This window comes from Sturnus vulgaris, chromosome 6, assembly GCF_052056855.1.
Source record: "Sturnus vulgaris isolate bStuVul1 chromosome 6, bStuVul1.hap1, whole genome shotgun sequence".
Taxonomy (NCBI): Eukaryota; Metazoa; Chordata; class Aves; order Passeriformes; family Sturnidae; genus Sturnus; species Sturnus vulgaris.
In genome coordinates this window covers 22,004,807-22,028,915 of record NC_142248.1, presented here as the reverse complement: position 1 = coordinate 22,028,915, position 24,109 = coordinate 22,004,807, and the positions used below count along the sequence as shown (strand labels likewise).

Below are 24,109 nucleotides of genomic sequence, written 5' to 3'. Positions count from 1 at the left end.
ATACCTTAAATACCCAAGTGACCAGATCAACAGCTTTGGAACAGATGCAACTCTGTAAGTCTTTCAGATCCTTTCTGAAAAATATTTCAATCAAGAGAAAACATTGCTAACCATCAGTATGACATTTCTGAAAGCTGATCTTAATTTGCACTAATTTGGTTTAACAGAACAGGTATCAGTTGAATTTTTTTTTTAAATAATAAAATCAAAACCAATTTAGCAAAGTATTTAGTAGTAAGTCATCCTTAAAACTGTCATCCTGGTGATTTTAAATGTGCAAGAGGGATGAGCTGCTTCGAACACAGATTAAATCCTTCAAATTAGATTTAGTTACTGTACCTCTTTAGTCTCTTCAGAAAATGCTTGCAGAATATCAGTCTGCCTGGTGTAGTTTCCATTGGCGTCCTGTAGTCCCTGGAGAATACGTTCTCTCAGAACCAGGACAGAAACACGTAGCTGGTGCCAGAGTAGTTGCACTGTATGGATATCAACTATCACATTGACAGAGTAAGACAGAAGCTTCAGGGAAAACTCAGTCTCTAGTAGAGCATGGATTTGTTCAACATGATCAGATATATCTTCACAAATATCCTGTAATGGAAAAATAAAGTAGATATTTAGCTACAGGCATGGTCCTTTCCTGGATCAGATCTACTTTTCATGTATTTTTAATTAAATGCAGAATAGATTTTTTTCATAGAGGAAATATACTTAATACAATATAATAATATAAATTGCATAAATATAATTATATAATTAAATATAAATATAATTAATACATTCAGACTTTTTCCTTTTTTTTTAATTCATGGCAATGCCACAGCAACTGAACCAGCAGCTGTCCTGTTTGGCAGTATTGCTCAGTAAGTGCAGAGACAGCATACAATAAAGAAGGATGGCACAACAAGATCACATGAATCACAGGCAGAAAACTAACACCATAAAATGACATCCTAGAAGACAGCAATAGCAATGAAAGTGGTAAGATTGCCAGGAGCTGTCTCCCTCTGTGCTACACACACACAGACATAGCCACCAGTTAAAATGCAAAGAATCTGGTCTGTGAAATCATCAAAAAAATTCCATTTGGACAGAATTTAAATCTAACCTCTATAACCAAGCAGGACAAAAGTGTGTGATAGACTCAAAGGGAATAAGCTATTTCAGCTACCCATTGCTGTCTGTGACAGGGCACTGATTTTTGCATAGTCTTGCTCTGGACACAAAACTGAACAGAAGATTGGTGGAAAGGGAGAAAACAGAGAAGCTGAAAACAGCTGTGTTGATAAAGGAGAAAGAAAATATGAGTTACCAGGTTATAAAGCTAAACTTTTGATGTGATGGTATCCTCCAAATTTAAAATTAATGTTACAGATTAGTAGGGTTGTGCTGCATACAGAGTAAAATAATTTCAATCTACTCCTCATTTTCTTTGTGAAAGGACAAATCAAAATACTAAAGAACATTTAGGCATATACTATCGAGCAAGCAACACTCCACAACACTTCTGTTTGAAACCATGTGCAAAAGGCATGTTATATACAAGTAAGGAAATGTGACTAATACAGTGAAAACAATTGGCACTGGACCCTAGAAGATCTTTCCAATGTCTCTGGCAGTGACTTAAGGTAACTAAAATTTAGGTAACTAAGATTTAGGTGACTTAATAGCATATTTAAATCCAAGACCTATTTATTGAAAAAAATAATAATTTAATTCAAACTTTCTGAAATCTTCTTTATATATATAAACAAAAGTGAAAATAATAAATTTTGTTTTCAAATTTTCTATTGAAATAATTCTAGCAGAAAATTACAATGAAATCTTATGATACACTTGAGGTTTTGTATGGCAGTAGCATAATAAGAAAATCACTAAACCTGATTATTTCTAAATTAATAATACAGTACAGTAATTTTTTTAAGTTCAGATTTGTCATCTTCAGTATAAAAGTAAAGGCAAAGTATTTAATAATGTAATTGCACGTATGTGACAAATCAAACAAAAATCAAATCCCTAGATAATATTAAATAATTTTATACAACAGATAGTACAATATTAGCTGTTATCAGGTGCCACTGGTAGGTACTCATTTTAATAAAACACTGACAGTTACATCGAGTCCTCTGCAAGAGTAGTTCTCAGAAATGCCAGAAGAGCACAAAACTTTGGAGTTTCAATGAGCAGATGATTGTAGATGCATTAAAAGGCAGCATCTCTTCCCCTTGCTGTAACAAGCAGCATCTGTACTTGCAAGTACAACACACACAGCCTCACCTGCAGGCTGTACTTGCAGTACTGCAAGTGCTCAGGGCTTCCAATACCCACACACTCCCAGGTGAGCAAATGGACACTCGAGTTATCAGAGTAGTGTGCTCATCTAATGCTACAGACACACAGACAGAGCCAAAACTCTCTGAGCTTTGGAAAAAGATTAAATTATCCATTTAGCCTGCTACAACTGATAAATGACTGAAAAGCACATCTGCAATTCTATGTTTTTTCAAATGTTTTAAAGAATATTTCTAATTAATTAGTTTAACTGAATTTGCATTTACTTCTCCAAGATTGTTAATTTTTTTCCTCTTGGCCATAATGCAATTTAATTTCCATTTCAGTGATTAAAAAGTAGATTGTGTCCAGTAACTGTAATTTTGGAAATTAGACACAGTCTACAGAAAAGTATTTAATATACCTCCATTTAGACTATTTATGTGAACGAGCTTAAGGATGTGCCAGACTCCAAAACAAGCTTTTAATATTTTCAAGCTTCACACATACAGTTACATGCTGAATTCAACTACCATATAAATTCTCAAAATGGCTGAAAACAGAAAGCCATAAAAAGAAAGAACTAACAATGAACAAGTGTATTTTGACAATTGTTTGATAATGTACTAAAAATATTGGCTAATAAATCTAGATAATACTGTAAATCAATAATTCAGACCCACACTTCAAACTAGTTTTCTTTTGATGTCCCGTTACACTAGCTACAAAAGCATCTCAAATTTCTGAAGTACACAAACTTTGCATAACAAACCAACTTTGTACTGAAATGCAAATCCCAGCACCACTAGGGGTTTGAAAGAAGCAGATATTCAAGAACACGTGCAGTTAATTTTTGCATGGCTTACTAGAAGTTCCTCATTTTTCCTCAAAAAGCAAAGTCTACTTACCTACAGACTACTGTGGCACACAGCACCAGCCAAGTGCTTTATGTACTAACAAAGTAATTAACAGCTCCTTACAGCTTCAGTAACCTGGAGAGAGACTAAGCCCTAACTTGGTCACACCCAAAATCACATTCTCTGATCTTAATATATAAGACTACCTTGTCAGTAAAAGACAAAGTACTAGCTCCTAAAGGGTTTAGGTTATAGACAGAATGGTGGCTTACCTAAAGCTTGTAAAAGAAAAATTTAGGGCCCTACTGATACCCCCTTTCCTTGATTGCAGCTATCATATGATGGTGTGAAGGTGAAGGCTGTGCCAATGACAGATTAACTGTGTAAAGAAAGGTTAATGCTAGCCTTCAGGAGAAAATAATTACAAAGAAATGCTGACTTTTGCCATGTAAGTTAATGCTGATTGGTGTTCAACAGAACAGCATTAATAAAGCTGCATCCTATTTACTTGCATATTTTCTCTACACTTGCCTGGCATAACCCAAGCGTATTGAGAGAAAAGATAATGTCAAATACAGTTGATATTTTCTGGTAAAACTTTTTGTTGTACTTGATGTCTAGATTTCCATATAATTCAGTAAAATTAAATAATTACAACTAGCACCTGAACTTAGTAATTTTCTGTAATAATTCACACAGTTCAAATACTGCAAAAAAAAAGTCATGTTATGTAAGTTCATGATTTTACTGTCGCTCAAGACCAGGTACAACATGGTTTCATTCTCATTCTTCCTAACTCCCTGTAGGTGACAGCATTAGATGGAGCAAAACCAGCAGAACACTGTTTTGTGTCTTTTTACACTTTGTATTTATAAATTAAAAAAACCAGTGTCATGGGATAGTATCTAAATGCTGTCATGAGTTGCCACCAGAAGTAGCAGGTAGATAAAATAAATCATGCACTTTTAAGTAATAATCTATTGGCATCTTTTTGTAAATAAGCATAGTTTGAGGTCAATGGTAATATAAATCCTATACATATATGTGAACAAAATCTTACCCGTTTTAATATTATATGGTTTCATATCATATATATATATACATAGAAGATATTATAATCTGATTTTTAGAAAGCACCATTGCCAAAACAATTTTTATAATCATTAATCTCACATGTCAGCTAGCCATTTTTATTTTTACACAGTTTCATAGCGATAGTAAGGTAAAGATTTTGTCATCCCCTCATGGGCTTTCCTGTAGCCCTGACTGTGGAATTTCTCAGGCTACAGGGATTGTACCCCATTTGGCTGCCAAATGCCCACTTCACTCAGTCTTCCAGACAGCTGATCCTGTAATTCGCAGCTGCTGAATCCATCAGCCTGCTCAGAGCCCTCCTTGTCAACTAAAATAGTCTGAATTGCAAACACTGCAGTAGATGAAGAAAAAGTGCATAAACAAGAGTAAAGAGTCAATGAAAACAGCTTTGATGTTGACTTTTAAAAGTATTTTTTCTCTGGTCCCTAGGAAACTGTGTTAAAATGTACACAAAACTACTGAAAGATAAAAGGTTGGAATATGCTGCTTTAGAGTTAGTATCAGTGACAGAGAAACTATACTGGAGATTTTGTTCTTTGATCTTGCAGGAAAACCTCAGCAGGAAAAACACATTGCTACTGAATCTTACAACTGCTGTACATACATATACAAACTATGATTTAAGAAAATGTCTATTTGGGCTTCCTTTTAAGTGCTTTTTAATTCCTCAGAAGACAAATATTCCAATCAGAATGTACAAATTCGCCTCTTCAGAAAAAAATTTAGAATATATGTCACTGAATTTTTAGATTTGTTACTTTAATGGAAGTTGAAAATTAAAAATTAAACTAACTCTTTGCACTACCATTTAATGCTTATGCATATACAAAAAGGAAAAGAGAGATTTTTATTTCTGAACATCTTTTAGAATGGTATTTTTCCTTTGAAATCCACTCTGACTCCTCAAAGAAATAGTTTCTCTTTTTTTCATCCCTACCTGCTGTACAATAAAGTGTTACAATAAAGATTAAACTGTTGTCTTCTATTATTGGTGAAACCTTCGTAGCAAATGCTATACATCATTTTTTTGCAGCTATTTTAAGTAAACAATTAAGTCAAACAAAATAACTACACGTGAAAAATCCAAACTTTGACTAAGCAAAATCAACTGCCAGGGAAAGGCCTGGACTGACTTTGGGTTACCAGCCTGTCACGAAGTGATTGCAGTAATGTAGTGTACCTTGAATGGCAGTGGCATTCAGTGACTAAGGGAAAGGAATGTGCTATACTGGGTGAAGAATGCCAAGGAAAGCAGCTACCAGGAGGGTTCTGAGATCACTGACCCGCCCTTGCCTTCTGCTGATACTGACAGCTTGGAAACACCTTGGTCCTCAAAGCTTCTCTGCTCTTCCCTCATGGTACTACACATACAACTGATAATTTTTTTTCCTAGTCCACCATCATTTTCTGCATATTAGTCTCTTTTCCAGCTTGGCTTTTATTTTGATTAATTTGCTCTCATTATTTTAAGTGGAGAATGTTTTAATTATTGCAAAATTCCAGTAAGTGGATCTAAGATAATCCACTTTCTATTACACAAATATTGCTATTGAAAAATTCTCAAAAAATTTCTGAAAATAAATGTTTGGTGAACTCTAAGTAGGCATGTTTCTACTGTGTTTTTTTATCTCAGTAATTGGCGAGTTACATTCTTATATCCCTGTATTTAAAAAAAATGTGAAAGAGATGTCAAGTCATCAGTTCTTTGACAGAGCTGCTAAAATATTCATGGTTTCTATGTAATTGTAACAAACACAGAGTTGCTCTGTGATAATTTATTAGTTGTTTATGTGATTTATTGTTGTATAAGTATATTAGTTGACTATTTCTCTGCAAGGAAAATGAGCAAGAAAGGAAGATATGATATCACACGCCAAGCACTTCAGGCTGAGGAAAAATGCCTGAAATGTTAATGGTGAGACTTCTGTCTTGGGATTCCAGCAATTTGCATTTGTTTTGCCATATGGACCATTGCTGGGGCCAAAGGATCAAACATACTGGGAACATGCAAAAGGATCCTTTTGTCCAGAAACAGGGCAGTTGCTGCTGGAAGTTATTCCAGCTCACTTGCCAGGACCAGCTGCAGTGTCTTACAAACCTAGGCCAGCCTGTACTTTTTCTGCAGGAGGGAATGGCTGCAGGGAAGAGAGGCTGCTATCAAATGTTTATTTACCCTACTAAATTTAATCAGTCATTTAATGGAAATAGACTTTCTGAACACAGCATTCACGACAGGCCAGATTCTTAATTACAAGGAAGCATTCGGTTCACCCAGGAATCTTCAAATAGCTAATGCACAAAATCACTGTAAAGCCTGTGGTGGAACTGGAGAGTCACAGGAGAAATTATAGCAGTAAAATGAGGTATATCAGAACTGTATTGAAAGAATGTCGTGTAGACATGTCTGGGCTAGCCACTGCTGAGATATTCCTGACAACAGTAACAGTGACACGTGAATTACATTTGTGTAAGAAACTGCAAATCCAAGGTGAATGCAGAGAATAAGCTGCTGTGGGAAGTGATGCAACATCTTCAATTAAATATTGTTTTCACATTCCTGAACTTCCACTGGTTCTACTGTGCAATGTGCCTACAACCTAAAAACTCTTTGAAAGCTTTAAAATAAAATATACGTTCTTGTATCTCCAAGCCCACAGTGTTTAGAGAATTTTCCTAGTAAAGTTATCACTGTACAAATTTCCTTCTATGCATAACTGTACAAATTTTCATTTATCTTACTTTAGTCATGTTAATGCAAATAGATTTTTATCAAGGCCTAACTGAAAATTCTGAAAGAGTTAAAACTTGATGTAAAATGTCATATTTGTGCTAGGTGAAGTCTGGTTTCGTACTACACTCAGGAAGACATCACTGCAGAGGTGCTCTAGAACAATTCTTCACACAAGATAAATAGTACTCAACTGTGCAATAGAGTAGCAAGTTTTGTTTCTATTTACTTCTGACAAAAAGGGAAAAATACCAAACTCTTATATAAACCTAGTCAACCAAGTGGTAGTAGAAGTAAGTTTGGAAAAAAAATTACATTTTTCAAATTCCTTTTCATTGGATAATGGCAACTATATACATATATTTCTAAATTACACTGATTATTTAAGATGACAAAGAAATAAGAAAAAATTATGAGTTAGCTTCATACTAAGCACACTCATCATGTGTTATATATTCATATCTCTAAGTGGAATATCTATTCATATTTATGGAATGGAAACGAGAAGACTTATTAAAACATCCTTCAAATACTCTTCACATAATTCTACTTTTTCTACTATAATAGAAGAATATAGGATATATTTTCCAACTCTCTTGATAACTAACTTTGATTCTTACATTTTTTACTCTCTTTACTCAGCACTCTCTTGCTTTCTGTATACCCCATATGCTAAGTGCAAAAAGCATTTTAAAAACCATTTCTAACTATTTAAAATTACCACACACAAATAAAAATTGAGAATGACAATGGAAGTAGATTTTACTCACAGTGAACATTTACACTCTGCAGTAGCTAAGCCAGCCAGTTCTTGGTAGCCTGTCCAGGACTAGGCAGATTTTCACCTCAGTGTAGAGAGTAGTTCACTGGCTGTGAGGAAACCCCTATTACCATTTCATGCAAGACATACAAAAACTTAATGCTATAAAAAAATCACATCAGCTGTATGAAGAATCGGAAAGAAGGTCACTCCTATTTTTGATCATAACTTCTGCAATTTTGTCTTCAATGTGAAGTAGCTAGCAGAAATCAATGCTATTGCACAAATCATTCAATATTTTTTCCAGTAAAACTGTTATCTTTTTGAAAGTAGTGTTTCTAACATCTATGCTGGCAAACTATTAACCCTGAAAGTTCAGCTTTGAATGTGTTCCGGTCTTGTTCTCTCCTAATTTTTAGTTTGAAGAAGATTTGGAATTACTCTTGGCATAGAATACGAAAATGTCAATAATTGTTTAAGCTTTCTGCGAGGCCATAGGATCTTCATTGTCTGAGCTCTATTTTCTGGTGAGACAATCTGTTTTCACTGTTTCTACAAGAAAATAGGTGCATCTAGCTTATTTTTTCAGTTTATAGATTTTTTTATAAATACTCAGGTTTTTATTAAATTCAGTAGATATAATTAGGGTATTTGACAACAGCTGCTCTCAAGGGAAGAGTTTAGGTAGAGGAGAAAAAATTTCTTGGAAAAAAGTCTTGTTCTTGAAATAATTAAGTTTTAAATTACAAACAAAATGTATCCCTATACAAATAGCACAAAGTATTTTGAGCAGCACTGAACTACTGAATAAAAGGAACTTTAAGTTCACACAGGAGAAAAATTCAGGCCTTCTGCATAGGCATGCAGAACACAACAAGAAAATTTTAATCAAAATATTTTGACTTCCTTAAGCCAAAGAATACTAAACCCCATTCACTCTCTTTGACTGAAGCTTAGTGACTATAACAGAATTTAATAAAGGATAGTGAGACTACTCTCATTTCAAATGAGATATGCAGAATAAGAAGTGAAGAACTACCATCTGTGCCAGGTCTCCTATAATGAAAATTGATAGCATGGTAGGAAGTTTTCAAGATAAGTGGCTGTTTATATCACTGCAGCTAAGCCTCCAAGAGCTTCTGTGACATGTTTTTGAAGTTCTTCAATCATTATTTAGGACAGCAAAAGGGACAGAATCTCTCTTGGTCTTTATTATCAGACTTCACTTTATTGGCACTGTGTTTCCCTTTCATGTTGTTCAACGAATCATAGAATAATTTTGGTTGGAAAAGACCAAAAGCTAACATTTAATCAATGCAATCTTGTGGGAGTTACTGACATGTTTTTTTTGCTTGGTTTAGAAACGTGGAAAAGAAGCCTTAGAGTCTATCTTGCATGCTGTTTGATGTTTGTGACCTTCCTGCCCTCTCTCCTGAATGACAAATATTCAAGTCAGTTGGAAAGCTCTTGTAGATCTCCCAATGAGTTAGTAACAATTACAAAGCACTTAGAGCATGTGGAGGCACTTCCTGAGTCTGAAACAGCTACCACCTACCCAGGATACCAGGAGGCTTCTTCCATTCTGGGTATCACTTACCGTATTGTAAGAATCAGGGTTAGAATGTATAAAGCTGTGCTAGAAATAAATAAATAAATCTCCACATACCACATAGAAACAAATGACAAAAAAAGTAAACAAAAAATTACCTAAATTTGTCCTACTAAGAAAGAACAATTTGAAAGACTGGAAGAAAGCTATTTTACGTACTTAATGTCATAAGTGAATGAAGAAATAAAGGAACAAATTTTAGGAAAAAATATTTTTTATGTCTTAAAGAAATCTAAAGTGTATAGGATTTTTATTCTAATTCAATTCTGTAACTGCACATTAAATTTATTTATTTATTTAATTGTGGAAAGAAGTCTTTGAGCAGACTAATCAAGTCCCTGACCACAGAATCAGAGAGCAGTTTGAGTTGAAAGGGACCTTAAAGATCATCTCATTCCAAGCTTGCTGCCATGGGCAGGGACACCTCTCAGTAGACCAGATTGCTAAGAGCCCCATCCAACCTGGCCTTGAACACTTCCAGGGATGGAGGAGCCACAGCTCCTCTGGGAAACCTGCTCTAGAACCTCACTACCTCCCCAGTAAAGAATTTCTTCCTAATATCTACCCTAAACCTATTGTCTTTCAATTTGAAGCCATTTCCCCTTGTCCTGTCACTACAGTCCTGATGATTATGATTTTTATGATTCCTGATTACATAATACATCAAAAATTGTTTATTTTAATGTTCCTGTCATTCCTTTTTTTAATTTTACCTGAAATGCACTAAAGATGAAACTAAATAACCCCCTCATCCCGCATCCCCCCAGGTTTACATCCACAAAAGGAAAAATAGGGTAGGGGTTTTGCAGACTTTTTAATAAGGAATATAATAGAGATTAAATTGGATACCTGTACTTATAGGACTGGCATGACATTCAAAGCTGTCTGAACCATTCAAACAACATGCTTACTTGGCCCTTTACACACAAAAGAAACTAATATATATTAACTAGTATTTCTTGCTACCTGATTATTTCTAAATCTCACTGTCAACCTGCATGTCTATAACGTTAATACAAATGTATAATTAAAAGTCTGTGTATAACATCTTTAAAAAAAAAACCACATCCATAGCATCCTTGAATTTTTGATTTAGATGTAAAAAGTGTGCTGTATAAGTAACAAGGGATCAAAAACTCAAATTTTGCACCATATTTGCAGAAAATTGGTCAGAAATACTTCCAGGATAAGCTAGCTAAAATTGCCACATCTACAGCTTAATACACTTCTTTATAAGGAAAACTAAAATTCTCTGTCAACAAGAGTTGCTTTTTCTGGGTGCTTATAAATATAAGCATGACAGACGTTAGCATTTTAATACTAGAATTGTCTCTCAATATTTAAATTAGACATAATATTTTAGTTAGAACTATTCAAATACACTGTACTTGTAATTTAGAAATATGTTACAACACTGCAGAGTACATTCCAACAACATATTCCTACAAGGCATATTCCAGCGTGACAGTTCTGAAACGACAGCTTGTGCTCTGTTAGGATAATTCTAATGGTTCCGATTTTTGGCTTTACAAGATAATTTTCTGTTGTAAAGCACTGACACACTTAATGGCTGTTAAGATGTTGCAGCTTAAGAAAGTACTTGTTCACTACACAGTAGGAAAGAAGTGTCTTGAAAGAAGGAGGAAATGAGCAGTGTTTATCTAAATATTTATTCATTTTTTTATGTTTATATGTAGGAAAATATATTTATTATAGGTTGCTAACTGGAATAAGATCCTCAGTTTATAAAGTACTTCATAGTCAGTGTCATTTCCATCTTTAGGAAAGCAAGACAACATAACCTGTGAGATAAAACTGTTTACTGTCATCATAAGAAACAGTTTTATCTCTGAACAGGCTCCCTTATATGCCATTTTATTTTCAATCTAAAGAGATAAGTTATAAATTATTTTTGTCTAAACCGTAGCTTTCAGCGATGAGTGTAACTCTTGCCATTGTGCAGTCTCAATGAGAAAGAGAAAGGTTGTTTCCATGCCTGGGCTTGTAAAACAACCCTTTGAAATTCAACAGCCAAACTTGTCTGGGAAGAAGTTAATGAACCTAAGTGGTTTCAAGCTTCTAATGTGTGTTTGTGCATTTAAGTCATGTGTAAAAACTTATACTTCCTGCAAAAATAGTCATCATCAATTTAGCCTGGAAATGAATCCTAAATTTCAACTAAGTCAAATCTTCCACGTTCCTCTGATAAGTTTCACAATAAATGGCATTGGACCCCTGAGTTGTGGTATTCTGAAGTATAGACAGGGATTTAGGAAAGGTAAGTGGCACATAAATTGCAAGTGTTCATATTTCCACGTTCTTCTTGGAACAACTGGGCCGGCTCTGGAGAGCCCTGGCTGGGTCACATGCTTTCCTCGGAGCTAAAGGGGCCGAGCTGGGCTGGGCTGGACATGAGCCTGGGAATACAGTAACCCCAGCTCACGGCTCCCAGCCCTGCCAGAGCCTGGCTCTGCCTGCCCTCCGCCTCCCCCTCCCGCACAGCTAATGGGAAATGTCCCCGGACTCTGAGGGACTGTCTCTGGTTGGTTTTACTGGACAGCAGTCCACAGTTTTACTGTACAACAAGCTTGAACAGTTTGTACTTTCACTTTTCAAAAATACAATATATTTCTGTGCAGATCGTCTTCTACCAAAACATGAAATCCATAAGGCTGTAGAAAAACAAAAAAATATTTTCCTTTTCTTGACAAGCCACAGTCAGATCAGCCAATCTTGGCAAGTCTGAGTAAAATGGAAGGAGCACGGGTATTTTAAAACAATCTTTTTTATTTCTCTTACAGCTCCTAAATATTGAGGCCTTTTCACAGACACATTTTCACCACTTCATCAAGAATTTTGTGAGACAGTGAGTCACTCTGAGCCAATGGGAAGCTTGGTCAGCTGAGAAATTCTTGAAATAGTATTGATAAGAGCAAGTCTGTCAAACCTAATATATCTATATATTCCCTCTACATCCATTGTCTTAAAATTCTACCAGTGACTATAATTTAATATCCTGTCCAACATTAATCAAACATGTCCTACGTTAATCAAACATTAATATGTTATGTGGAACATTGTGATTCCTCTCAGCCTTTACTATAAATCAACTTCCAGCAAGAAGACATACTAAAACCCATACCAGCTGTTTAGCTCTTTTAGTAAGGGGTCAAGGGAGGCCATAGTTCTTAATAGACGTGTATCACACCCCAAGACTGAAGCTTGAAGGATGGCAGAACATTACAATTGCTCGTTGTAATGACCCTTTACCAAAATATTAATCCTACCTTCCCTTGAATTTCAAAGTGTGAAGAATTTCTAAAATTTACCCTTACTGTTTATATTTCATTATGTCTTTTACAATTTCAGATGGGATCAGGATCATCAAAATAATTCATCAATTACAGCTGAAGATGTTTATAATTTATAAAAACCATTTTGCAGACTTAAAATCAAATTTGGGTAATAATCAGAATCTTAACTCTACACTTTCTGATTTTGTGTCTGAGGTAAGCACACTCTGCAAAAACAAAATAAACCACAAAAAGTATTAATTCCTGTGAAAGTTTCTTCACTTGTCACTACAGACAATAGATATAGAAGAGGCAATTACCATACCTACTATGTAGCTCATTCAAGGCAATCACATCAACATTAAATGAAAAATCGTTTGCACAAAAAGTTATCAAGTCAGAAGAAAGGCAAAAGAAAATATCACTACAAATGTGACAATAAATGAAACATAGAGACAAAGGAATTGAGTAAGCAAATTTTAAAAAGAAACCTCTACATGGCAAAGACTGTGAGCAATAGTAAACAGGTTGCTCATGAAGGACCTGCTCTCCTGCATGAAACCAAGAGTGCTGTACAGGGATAAGCTGCAGATCCACTTCAGAATCACACTCCCAGTCCAAAACAAAATGGTAATATGGACATACCTACAGAAGAGCAAAAACATCTCTCTAGTTTTTTCTTATATGGAATAGAATGAATTCAGGCTCCTACTTTACTGATACATCTCAATATTTGAAGCAGCAATCAGAAAAGGATATGAAATGGAGCAATAATAGGCACCTGCTACACTTAGTGTAGCATTAAGCACATAAAGCTGTAGTGGAATTTTCCACTCCTTCTTTCTGAGCTTTAAATGAAACTTTCACAAATAGCACTTTGGAGAAGAATATGACAACTGCCATTACAGAGATGAAAGTACTAACTTGTTTATCCAGCAAGGTCTAAGCATGAGCAATTGGCCACTGATGCATGGGCAGCTGAAGAGCAAAAATAAAAACCTTTTAGAAGTCAATGAAAAATTCCTATCCAAATAACAGATGCAACTGCTGCCATAATCTATGGGCTGATTTCCCATTCGTCTGGCACCTTGTAGAATCTACACATCAACAATTCTCTATCCAGTGCCAACTTTTGCTTCAGAGAAGTCAAAAAGCTTTATCATCTTAATCCAATGTAAATCTTTGAAGAAAACATCCTTGGCTAACCAAAAAATTCCTGAACTTTTCCCGTAGATACAATTTCAAAAGAATGAATAATTTTGCAGAGAGAACAGATGCTTTTGAGCAGTCTGAGCATATTCCTCAGGATAAGGCACACACAGAATTTTGTGAGCTGAGAACAAAACTAAAACAAAGGGCCTTTGGAAAGCATACAACTCTCAGAATACTTTTCATGGTCTGCTAAAATAGTGCAACTGTGATAAGCAACAGATTGTTCAGGACACTTGATCTCCTTATGGGAAACTACAGAATTTATTAAGGCTCTAACAGAATTAGTAAAATCTGCATGTAACGATGAAGTTCCTTGTTTTGTATGACTTATATTATTTTCAGTCTGATGGTTTCCTAAGCCTTTACTAAACACTTCTTTTCACAATATAGGTCAAAATTGTAGCCAAAGTAATAAAACTAGAATCTTAAAGTGTCTATTTCTAATTATACTGTGACCTATAAAAAGTTAGCTGAGTAATGTCTAAGAGAATAGAGAAGATTGAGCATTAGGTTTCACCCCAACACCCAGTAAAATCTAAAATGTCCACATGGAAACAGAAGACCAAGAACTTTACACATGACAAATGTATTTTTTACCCTCAGAAGTGAAAGGTTTTAACTGTTTAAGTCAAAGACTGTGATTGCAGAAACTTTACAAGTGTGTTCAACAGGGAGTGAGAGACTGAAGAATTCAGAAATCTACATCTATAGAGAAAAAATCTGTCAATTTTGCAAGTTAGATTTACAGTGCACAAGAAATGCAATGTATTGTTTCAAACCCACATTTAGGTCATGCAACATATCTAAAGAACTTGAAAACCAACTGATTTATTAAAAATGCTTTTATTTATTAAAAAAAAAATCAAACTGAAAATTTATTACTTTACACTTTTTAGCATTTTGTAAAATATTTCAGCTTAGTGGTGTCTTACCTCATTTGTACCGGTAGGAGAATTTTCAGTTATCAGCTTTGCAAAAAAAGGACTGTCCCATTTCCTTTGCTCAGCTAAAGGAGCTACATGCAACCAGCAATTCAAAAAATATATGTCTGTTTAAAAGACAGACGAGTAAGCCACAAACGATCTGTAACCCAATCCATCTTCAGTGCAGAGCCAAGAGCTTTTGTTGTACATTAAATGCAGAGAATTGTCTGCTGCCTCTACCTGTGTTATTGTGCAGGTCAGGTTTAGGCCTGTCTGCTCTTCCCCTGCACGTTCTGAGCTACAGTAGTGATTTCTCAACATCCAGATCTGCTGTGTGACAGCTCACTGAAATTTCAGCCGACACTTGGAGACTTGCAATTAGCAAGGTTATTTTAAGCACTGACCTAAGTTCCAGCAGAATGTTTATGGCATTATGACAGGAAGGAATCCAGTATCATATCAGTCACTTGGTAACTCTGTAAAGCTGATCTTGGAGATGAGACTCTCTAATTCACAGCATAAAATCGAATATCTGACCCCGAATTTACTTCAGCTCTTGTTTTTAAGCTTTGAAAAGAGTGGAAATATCTACTTGGTTAATATTAGGAAGCTTAGAACTTATTTTAGGACCTGGTAGATCATATGCTTGGAACAAATGTATTAATAGGAAGTTATTACTTCCCTAATGGAGAGAATCATTGCTTGCATAACAGAGACTGTTACTTTTGCAATGTCCACATTTGTAATAATTAACTATTACATTCTAAATGGGAGAAGAAAATAACTTAGAGTTGTTGAAATTATTACAGCTGGACTCTAAATACCTTTTAGTTTCCCCTTAGTTATTTTGAAAAGGGCTCCCTCTTCTGTACAGGCCTTTGGTAACCCTGGATTCCTTTGGCATTCCCTGGCTGTCTAACTATTTCTAAGTCATGTTTAAAGGCTCAATCATACCTCCACACCCTCATTTGCTATTCGTTCTCATTCCTCCCCCTTTCTGCCCTCCCTCCCCCCTTCTATTTTTTTTCAATTCATGGATCAGCTTTCTTGTTCCCACCCATCCTCACACTTCCAGTAGTGGCAGACCGAACCTCACACAGGGACCCACGACAAAGAGCTCACCTGACTGTAGAGGTTAGGGCTGTACTGGTCAGCCAGTTCACCTGTGTGCACACAGCCCAGAGAAGTTTTTCTGAAAGCACTACCATCAGAAACACTATTACATGAGAGAATTTCGTTTAAAGGAGAGTAAATGAAGGGGAGAAAAAACAAACCACAAAACCAACCAGGCAAACAAAATCCAAGAAAAGTTGCTGCTTTTGCAAATTGTTTTGTGATTTCTAGACATCATTTATCACAATGAAACTGCTCCTTCGATATTGGAGCAAAATTTACTGGGGGCAAAACATACTTTTGAGACTTAAGAATATTAGGAAAACAACGGTGGAAACAATATAAATTGTTGTTCTTTTAAAATACCAAAGGTATCCTGAGTTACATACAAACTTGAGATGGCATTCAAAAGAGTCAGCAACAAGCTAACCATTATAGATATCCTAAATAGCAAAGTTCAAAATACAATATATGCAGCAGGAAATGTCTGCAAATAGATCACAAGATCAAGAGCTGTAGTTTTTGAATGAACTGACCATTCCTATATTTTTGAAATGGTCAGTTCTCAGCAGAATGCTGCAGTCACCCCAGATTGTATAGTACATGAATGAATACCCACAGCTAAACTCTGAACATAAAGACAGAAATGTTATTGTCATTACGACATAACTACCTTCCTTCAGAAAAATAGCTTTATGAGAGAACATTTCTTATGAAATACCAAAACCTAAAAATTTGAAGACATCATGAAAGCATTGGCTTGCTACTGCAGCATAACCTCAGTAAAAACTATAAGGAAGTTAAGATTTTTCTTTCCTTGCTCAGACATCCTCTTTTTTAAAACTTAGGACTGACAAAATCCGCATTAAAATAAATATATTTTCCATTTAAAATCCATTCCAGAACATATAAAGAGGTTGACCTCTGTAAAACCAAGCAGAATTCTTAAAAACTTAGGGTAAGAGAATTTGATTGAAAAATGGCAGTAAAATCCCCAGAGAGGCAATTCCCCCCCGCCCCCTCCCAGTGCTTAGTAAAAAAGCAGGTTAGTACTACTGACTTCAGAGTAAGGGGGAGGAAAATTCGACTGTAACAGTGCTTCCAGGTTTGGCCACAGTTGCTTGCTCTGTGCTCAAAGATTATATCCTACACTGTATTCCCTGTTTTACTCAAGTCGTTTGAACAGTATTATATGAAGATTTCTGGCTAAATTTAAAAAAAAAAAAATCATTGCTCAAAATTATTTCAAATCATTTCAGCTAAATCTTTCTTCAGTTTCAGCTTCAAATAATTCTGGCTTTGGAAATATTGTATCTTTTCTAGGAAAAATGTTAGTTTTCATCAGCTGATAGTATTTAAATAAATAGCTACATAGGCTACAGTAGATTGTATCCTTTCTGCAATATGAAATAGATGTTCTAAGTTAATTAAAATCGTAATTTTATTTATAGGTACCAATAGCATGACATGTTGAGATGCTACGATTCTACAAGGGTTTCCTCTGGTTTGGGGCTTAAATTGTAAAATACTGAGAAAGAGTAACTGAGGGTGAGTGGCTCAGTTCTCTCTTTGAAACTTAATTCATACCTGCCTAATATCAGGAAATCCATTTTCTTTGAGTATCAGGTAACTCGAAGAAACACATCTCAGAATGTTGTTTGCATTACTAGTAGTATTCACTTTTTTATTGTAATCCCTGTTCCAGGAGGGAGCAGCAGATGAGTCAAGTTGGGTGAGAAAGGCACAAAGTCTACTGATGAGTTGGACATGGACACCATCTTACTTAGGAAAACTATAAAAATCATAAAATCAAACCATGGTCAAGACATATAAGCAGAAAAATATACATGAGCTGACTTTAATAATAAAATGCTGCATAGTGGGAGGACAATATAGCAGAGCTGGAAGGTTTCATCATAAGTGTTTTGAAAGATCTTTATTGCTAACTCTGAAAAATGGGACACATTTTCAGCGAGTTATTCTGGAGATGCAAAAGAGAGAAGGCCAGAAGGAAAACATCTGAGTTTAGAATTAATGAATGAGTCATCTGTTTTCCCTGAAATACAAATACTTTTGGAAGGGTTAGGTAAAATGCTCAATGAAGTGACACCCACAATTGATTTCATCACTTGTGTTGAATTATACAGTCTAAATAGAATTACTGAGGGTGTGTGTGCATTATTTTTTTAATTATTATTTATGTTTATTTGTTAATAATGGGGGTTTGGCAGTTATTTTAGGGGAAAAAAATCCAGAACTTGTATGAAAGGCTTCTAATTTCAAACTTATAATATCACTGTAAGTCTTTTCAATTACATACTTTTGCTTGAGGTTTAATTCCTATGCTTTTCCCCTTGAGCTAACCTTTACCAACCAGACAGTCTACATAATTTGTATTATGAACTCAACATTTTTATATAAAAAGACTAAAAATTCAGTCCTTGTTTGCAACCAACTTCATCTTTTATGAATATAGCAAACTGACCTGGATAAGAAGAGTTAAGCTAGGTTCAAATTTTCCATTAAAAAAAAATCTTCACTGGAAAAAAAATCTATTAATTTTAATCAAAATTTTGCAATGAGATTTTGACTGGAAAAGCTTCTCAAAAGCAGAATAGGCTTTCTCTCCATGATATCCACACTTTGTATAGGTGACCCAAATGTGTATGATTAAAAAAAATTGTTTTACAACCTATTACATTTCTGTGATTCTCAATGGCAATAAAAGAGACCAAAATTCAGATCTCTTTTCTACTTGGTATTTACTGATTCACACCAGTGTAGCTATGCTTGGAGTAGATAAAAGATCTGTGCACAATAATTCAAGGTGGGTATTAAGAAAAGCGTTGGATGCATGATCTTTTCTTCTTCTAAAATTTTAAGATAGAATTCAATTTGTGGATTTGAAAATACCAGAAGAGGATGGTTTTATTCTCTTGCAGGTAATATAACCAAGTCTAAATATAGAAATGGGGATGCTCAAACTTAATGAAGATTCAATTAATGGATAGTTTTATTATTTCCCCTAAAATTTTCCCTAGGCCCCACCAAGTCATTATAAGCAGAAATGGAAAACATTTCAGTTACAAACAACAAATAGATTGAAAGCAAAGCAGATTAATTTTAAAAACACAGTTTTTGCAGTCTACCTCCATAATTAAAAATCAAAGTTTAGCAACAATCTCTCCCAAGTGCTTGTCCAATTGCCCATATTTGCATTTATTTAACATCTTCAGAATAACCACAAGAAGAAATGCACCTGTGTGAGGCAAAGAGGTGGCAGACATAAACCTCTCCTTTCAATAAAGGAAACATCAGTAAATACCACCTTTGGCATTTTCATTACTGTAATTTAAACTGAGTATCACTGAGAATCACTTTTTTCACTGCATACCTATTAGGTACCCCTTTGCTGCAGCCTGTCTTCCCTTAGCACCCAGCAGAGACTGAAGGTTTAATCGGTTCCTCCCAACACTTTCAATTTCTTTCAGGAAACAAGGAATGAAATGGACCTGCTTGGAGTGCACACATTACTCCAGCAAACAGCTGAATCTGCAGACTTCACTCACACCATTCAAGTTTAGTATCCTATTAAAAAATCCTCTGTGCATTATCATTACAAAGCATGATTTGACATATTTAAAGACATATACTGCAATTCAAAGACTCTAAGTGGAATCAGACTTCTCTGTTATAACATTTCATCATCCTCCTGACAAACCAAAAGATAAGGTTACTGCAGAGGAACATTTTCTCTAAATTGCATTTCTAAAATTTCACAGAGAATAAAGATAATAAATAGGCTGAACAAGGACTGAATTTTTAGTCTTTTATATAAAAAATGTTGAGTTCATAATACAAAAATAGTTTTAAATTTTGCTTTGAAGGATATAATAATGAAAAATTCTAAACATGGTGTTTCCTAGGAAATGAAAGGCTGGCTAAAACCAGTTTTCCTTCTCCTATTCCAAGTAATTGATTGTCACATTCTAGAGATTTCTGAGCAATGAGATTACATCGTTCAATTAAAAAAAAAAAAAACAAAAAACAAACAAACAGCTGTTGCATCCAATATTCATGACCTATAGGTTTTCCATATCAAGTTATTCAGCTGTTTTTTCAGTCCTTGTGAGTTGCAGTGAAATGAAACTCTGCAAAAGACCAAATAGTTTTATTCCATAGTTAAATGAACGCATATATTGTTCCAAAACTAGAGAAAGAAAACAAAACCTACAAAAATCTCAGTCTTATCACTGCTTCAATGGACTGGAAGTCCCTTATTCATCCCACACACAAAATCAGTACAGTATTTTGTTGCATATTTCACATTGCTTCTTATTAGCATTTGATGTGCACAGCTGTATGTGCTATGTGTGAATAATTCTTACAGAACTCCATAGACAGAAAGACAGGAAGGGAAAACACAGATTTTTAAGACAGACCACTGATACTTTTGAAGATCCGTGCCAGCTCATAATCAGCTACCTCAAATTCAGCCTTACATCTTTTTTACTGCTTTTGTTTTGGATTGTTTTGTTTTTTTCAGTGAAGGATAAATATGTTTGGATAAAAGGAGTTTATCATGTTGCTATTGAGAAATATATTTAGATATTAGATATTTAGATGGTCCTAAACTTACCTAAAGAAATTAAACAAAATCCATTAGTCTCCTTAATGCATAAGGACATTTCTCACGCTAAAGTTTTATCATGCTGGGTGCATTATGTTTCCAGGATGTTGTTAAATTGATGTCTGCAGCTCTTCCAGAAAACTGATATAAGTTTTTTTAAGTTATAACAAAATATAAGTGCTCATTTTGATTTAAATAAATTTGAACTGTAAGCAAAACAGTAAGAGAGCCATGCTGTTACAGAGAGAGAGCTTGCCTTAGGGGCTGCCTAGGAGGGTGAGGGGGTGATAACAGCAGGGGTCTCATGGATGGGTAGAACTGCAATAACTTGCTCTTACCACTGATTTTGCTGCCAGTTTATTTTGGACATGGTACAAGCCACGTTGTGTCTGTATGGTCTGCACTGTGTCAAGCATACAGTGGGTTTGTTGTGTCAACAACTTCAAAACAGTAGGCAAAACCATCCAAAATGTTAAGTTACCCAGTGACCCATGCAAACCTGAAGAAACCTGAATTTTGCATCCAAGCAGGAAAGTCTGGGGTTATAGGCATCTCCATCTTCAGGGACACCCTTAATTTAAACACTGTCTCCTGGCAGTGGTATTACCAAGCTGGTATTTTTCTGATACAGGGAAACAGCATAAATTTACTGTAGATATTGACTGTTTCAAGGTAGAGTAATATAAAGAGCATATATATATATATATATGTACATTTATATAAATATATGTACATAAATGCACACATATTTCTCTGAGGGTTGTATGACAGCTTTACCACTACAAGATCAAGCATTTTATTTTGCTAAACTTGATGCATTAGTAAAGACAATTTTTTTCAGACAAATATTAAAAAAAAAAACAACTTTCAAATTACTATTAGTAGTGCTCCAAAGTTCTGTGCAAGTGATAGCAAACTTTTCCCTTCCCTCCCTATTTCTTTTTTCCCTCCTCAGCAGCTGGGCAGCTCCTGCAGCACTAGATGGTGCTGCAGCACAGCCGCAGCAGAAGCTGCTGCCTCTGATGTCCGCTGGACCTGAAATGTCTCACTGCTCTTTTTAATATTGAAGTTACTAAGCATGTTACTAAAGACTATTGCCCAGGGCCTCTGGGTTTTCATGTTGTTTCGTTGGTTGTTTTTTTTCGTTGTTTTAACATAAGTTTTAGCTTTCTAGGACACTATGCTCTGTGTGGTTTTCTTGCCCATGCAGTAAGAATAGAAATAAGGAATAAGAAGAAAACTGAAATACATAATAAATGCAATTAATTACACACAAAGTAATTTTTTAAGCTTATCACTTAAGCAATAGTACAACACAATAGTTGTACCTTGTGAAGGTAATTTTTCTAATAGAAATACAATGAAATAAATTAGTTACAGAAGTAATTAAACAAACATTATTAATGTTATTTAAACGTTAAAAAGTAATTCAAATGAGTTATTAAACTCCCCATTTCTGTATTTCCATAAAGTTCAACAGCTTCTCAGGAGTACAAAGTTGCCTATGTGTGCATTTGCAAAACTAGATCTTAAATGTCCATTAGTTTCCTGGCTTTCTTTATATTACTAAATGCAAAGATTTTGACTTTTTGTATTTCTTTTTTAATTTATTACTACTGATGTTGTTTTTCTTGTTATTATTATTGTTATTATTTCTGTTCAGTTGGCCTTGATAAGTAGACTTCTATGTGCTGGATAATTTGCCAATTTCAACTGGTTCTGCAAGAGAGCAAAGTCCACTGTCCGGCCAGGAACAGTTCAATGAAGTGAGGCCTTCAAAGAAGCATTAATTAATTGCTGTTTAATGGAGAATTCTTAGAAATTCCTGTAGCTGCCAAAATGAAATCACCTCCTTTCCATAAATGCTAACTCTGTATTTCTTCTTCAAGGACAAATTATTCAATCATTAAGGCAACAAAGTCATTATTCATTCAATTATAACAACTGAATCTTCATCTTTCATAGGGGAACTAACAAAAGTAAGAATAAAACCTCCAATAAAATCAGAAACGTCACATTCTAGTAATGCAGGACTGTGGCAACACAAAGCCAGGTGCTGACTACCTGGATTGCTGAGGGAACATACCACAGCCACACTCTAAACTGTTTGAACTAAAAGAAAGTCCTGCACCTTCATAACCTATACATTCATTGATTTGAGCATTCTAGAAAACATATTAAACACTTTAAACTGATTTTTTTTTTTTTTTTTTTTTTTACTTTTATGGTCATAGACATTACACAAGACCAGATTAAAAAAAAAAAAAGCTGTACACAGAAGTAAGGTCCATGTGTAGTACTGTCATCTACTTCCCTCCTTCATTTTTAATGCAGTATTTTAAACATGTGCTCTCTCCACAGAACGTGGCATTGGTGCAGGTTCAGAAAGGAAACGGGATTTTGGAGCAGCAATCCAGCATGGCAGCAGATGACTCAGCACTGTGCTTCAGCAAAGGACAAACGGGAAGAAGAAAATTTAAAAGGACAGGAATCAGATGAGAGTTTTGGAAGACAAAAACTTTGAGAGAGAGAACCTGAAAATAGCTGAAAGGAAAATTAAACAGGGGAGTGTGTTCTTGTGAATAAAGGAAAACGTCTTTTTCAGAAGTTTGTAAGATACCTATATAACATGAGTTTTTCCTTGGTAATCTCATTAATGACTTACAGTGTAGCTCTTTCATTCTGATTTGCTGTCTCCTATATCAGATAACACAGCAGCAAAGAAAATCCATCTAATATTTGAGAATTAATCAGAATTCACAAATCACACCCAAATACTGTAACAACAAACCTGACACAGTAATTTAAATTGGAGTGGAGATCACCATGAAGTCTTTGCTACTCAAATGCTTAGTTTGGTGATTCAGCTATTCATTAACTTAAAAAAAAAAAAAGATAAAATCAACATTGAGAGATACTATAAATATTTCATTCTTAATTAGAATCAAAACTGAATTTTGAACAGATTTGAGACAGGGAAGTTATTCTTGCAGATCTCAGCTGAAGATCAAAAGCATATAACTTAAATTGTAATGTGGTAAAAAATATGTCTTCATCACTCCTTATTCTACCTGATGTTTGAAAGTAGTACAGCATTTACTATCTTGCAATGTTTTTGAAAGCAAACAATCCTATTGTAACCAGAAATGCAATGTTCCTTTGGAGAAAAGAGAGTGGCTCCTTTCCCATGTATTCTTCTCTTTACCTCTGGTTTTAATTCCTCACTCTAAACTGCTGATCTATGTTCATAAACAAGTTGGATACTTAAAGTACTCTTTGAAGAGAAGGCTATATTTGTAATAATACATATGAGGTTACCCATTTTACTGTGTAAAAGTTAGTATTTTAATCCAATGTAGCAAAACTACCTACTCCAAGTTAAAATCCTAGTCTTGAGTGAAAAAGGGATCCTGTACCTGATAACAGATAAACAAACGTGTAGTAAACGGTTTTGTCTTCAGTTAAACCAGGCATCTGAACTTTTGGGAAGTCCCCATAAATACTGTATAAAAGAAGGGCAGATGACCTTAGCAAAGAAAATAGAGACTAGCTACAGTGGGACTATGTCTGTACAAATCCTACAGTATTGCCCTTGGAAATATCCTTCTTCCCTTTGTT

General features: G+C 34.9%; 1 protein-coding gene across 4 annotated transcripts in view; it reads right to left on the bottom strand.

Moving 5' to 3' along the window:
- AKAP6 (A-kinase anchoring protein 6) overlaps positions 1 to 24,109 on the bottom strand; it is a 256,922-nt gene that overhangs the window by 176,529 nt on the left and 56,284 nt on the right. For all 4 annotated transcript variants that reach the window (XM_088167270.1, XM_088167271.1, XM_088167272.1 and 1 more), the window contains one exon: positions 340 to 591. In XM_088167270.1, the coding sequence (XP_088023396.1) occupies positions 340 to 591 (252 nt within the window). The remainder of the gene's footprint in view (positions 1 to 339; positions 592 to 24,109) is intronic.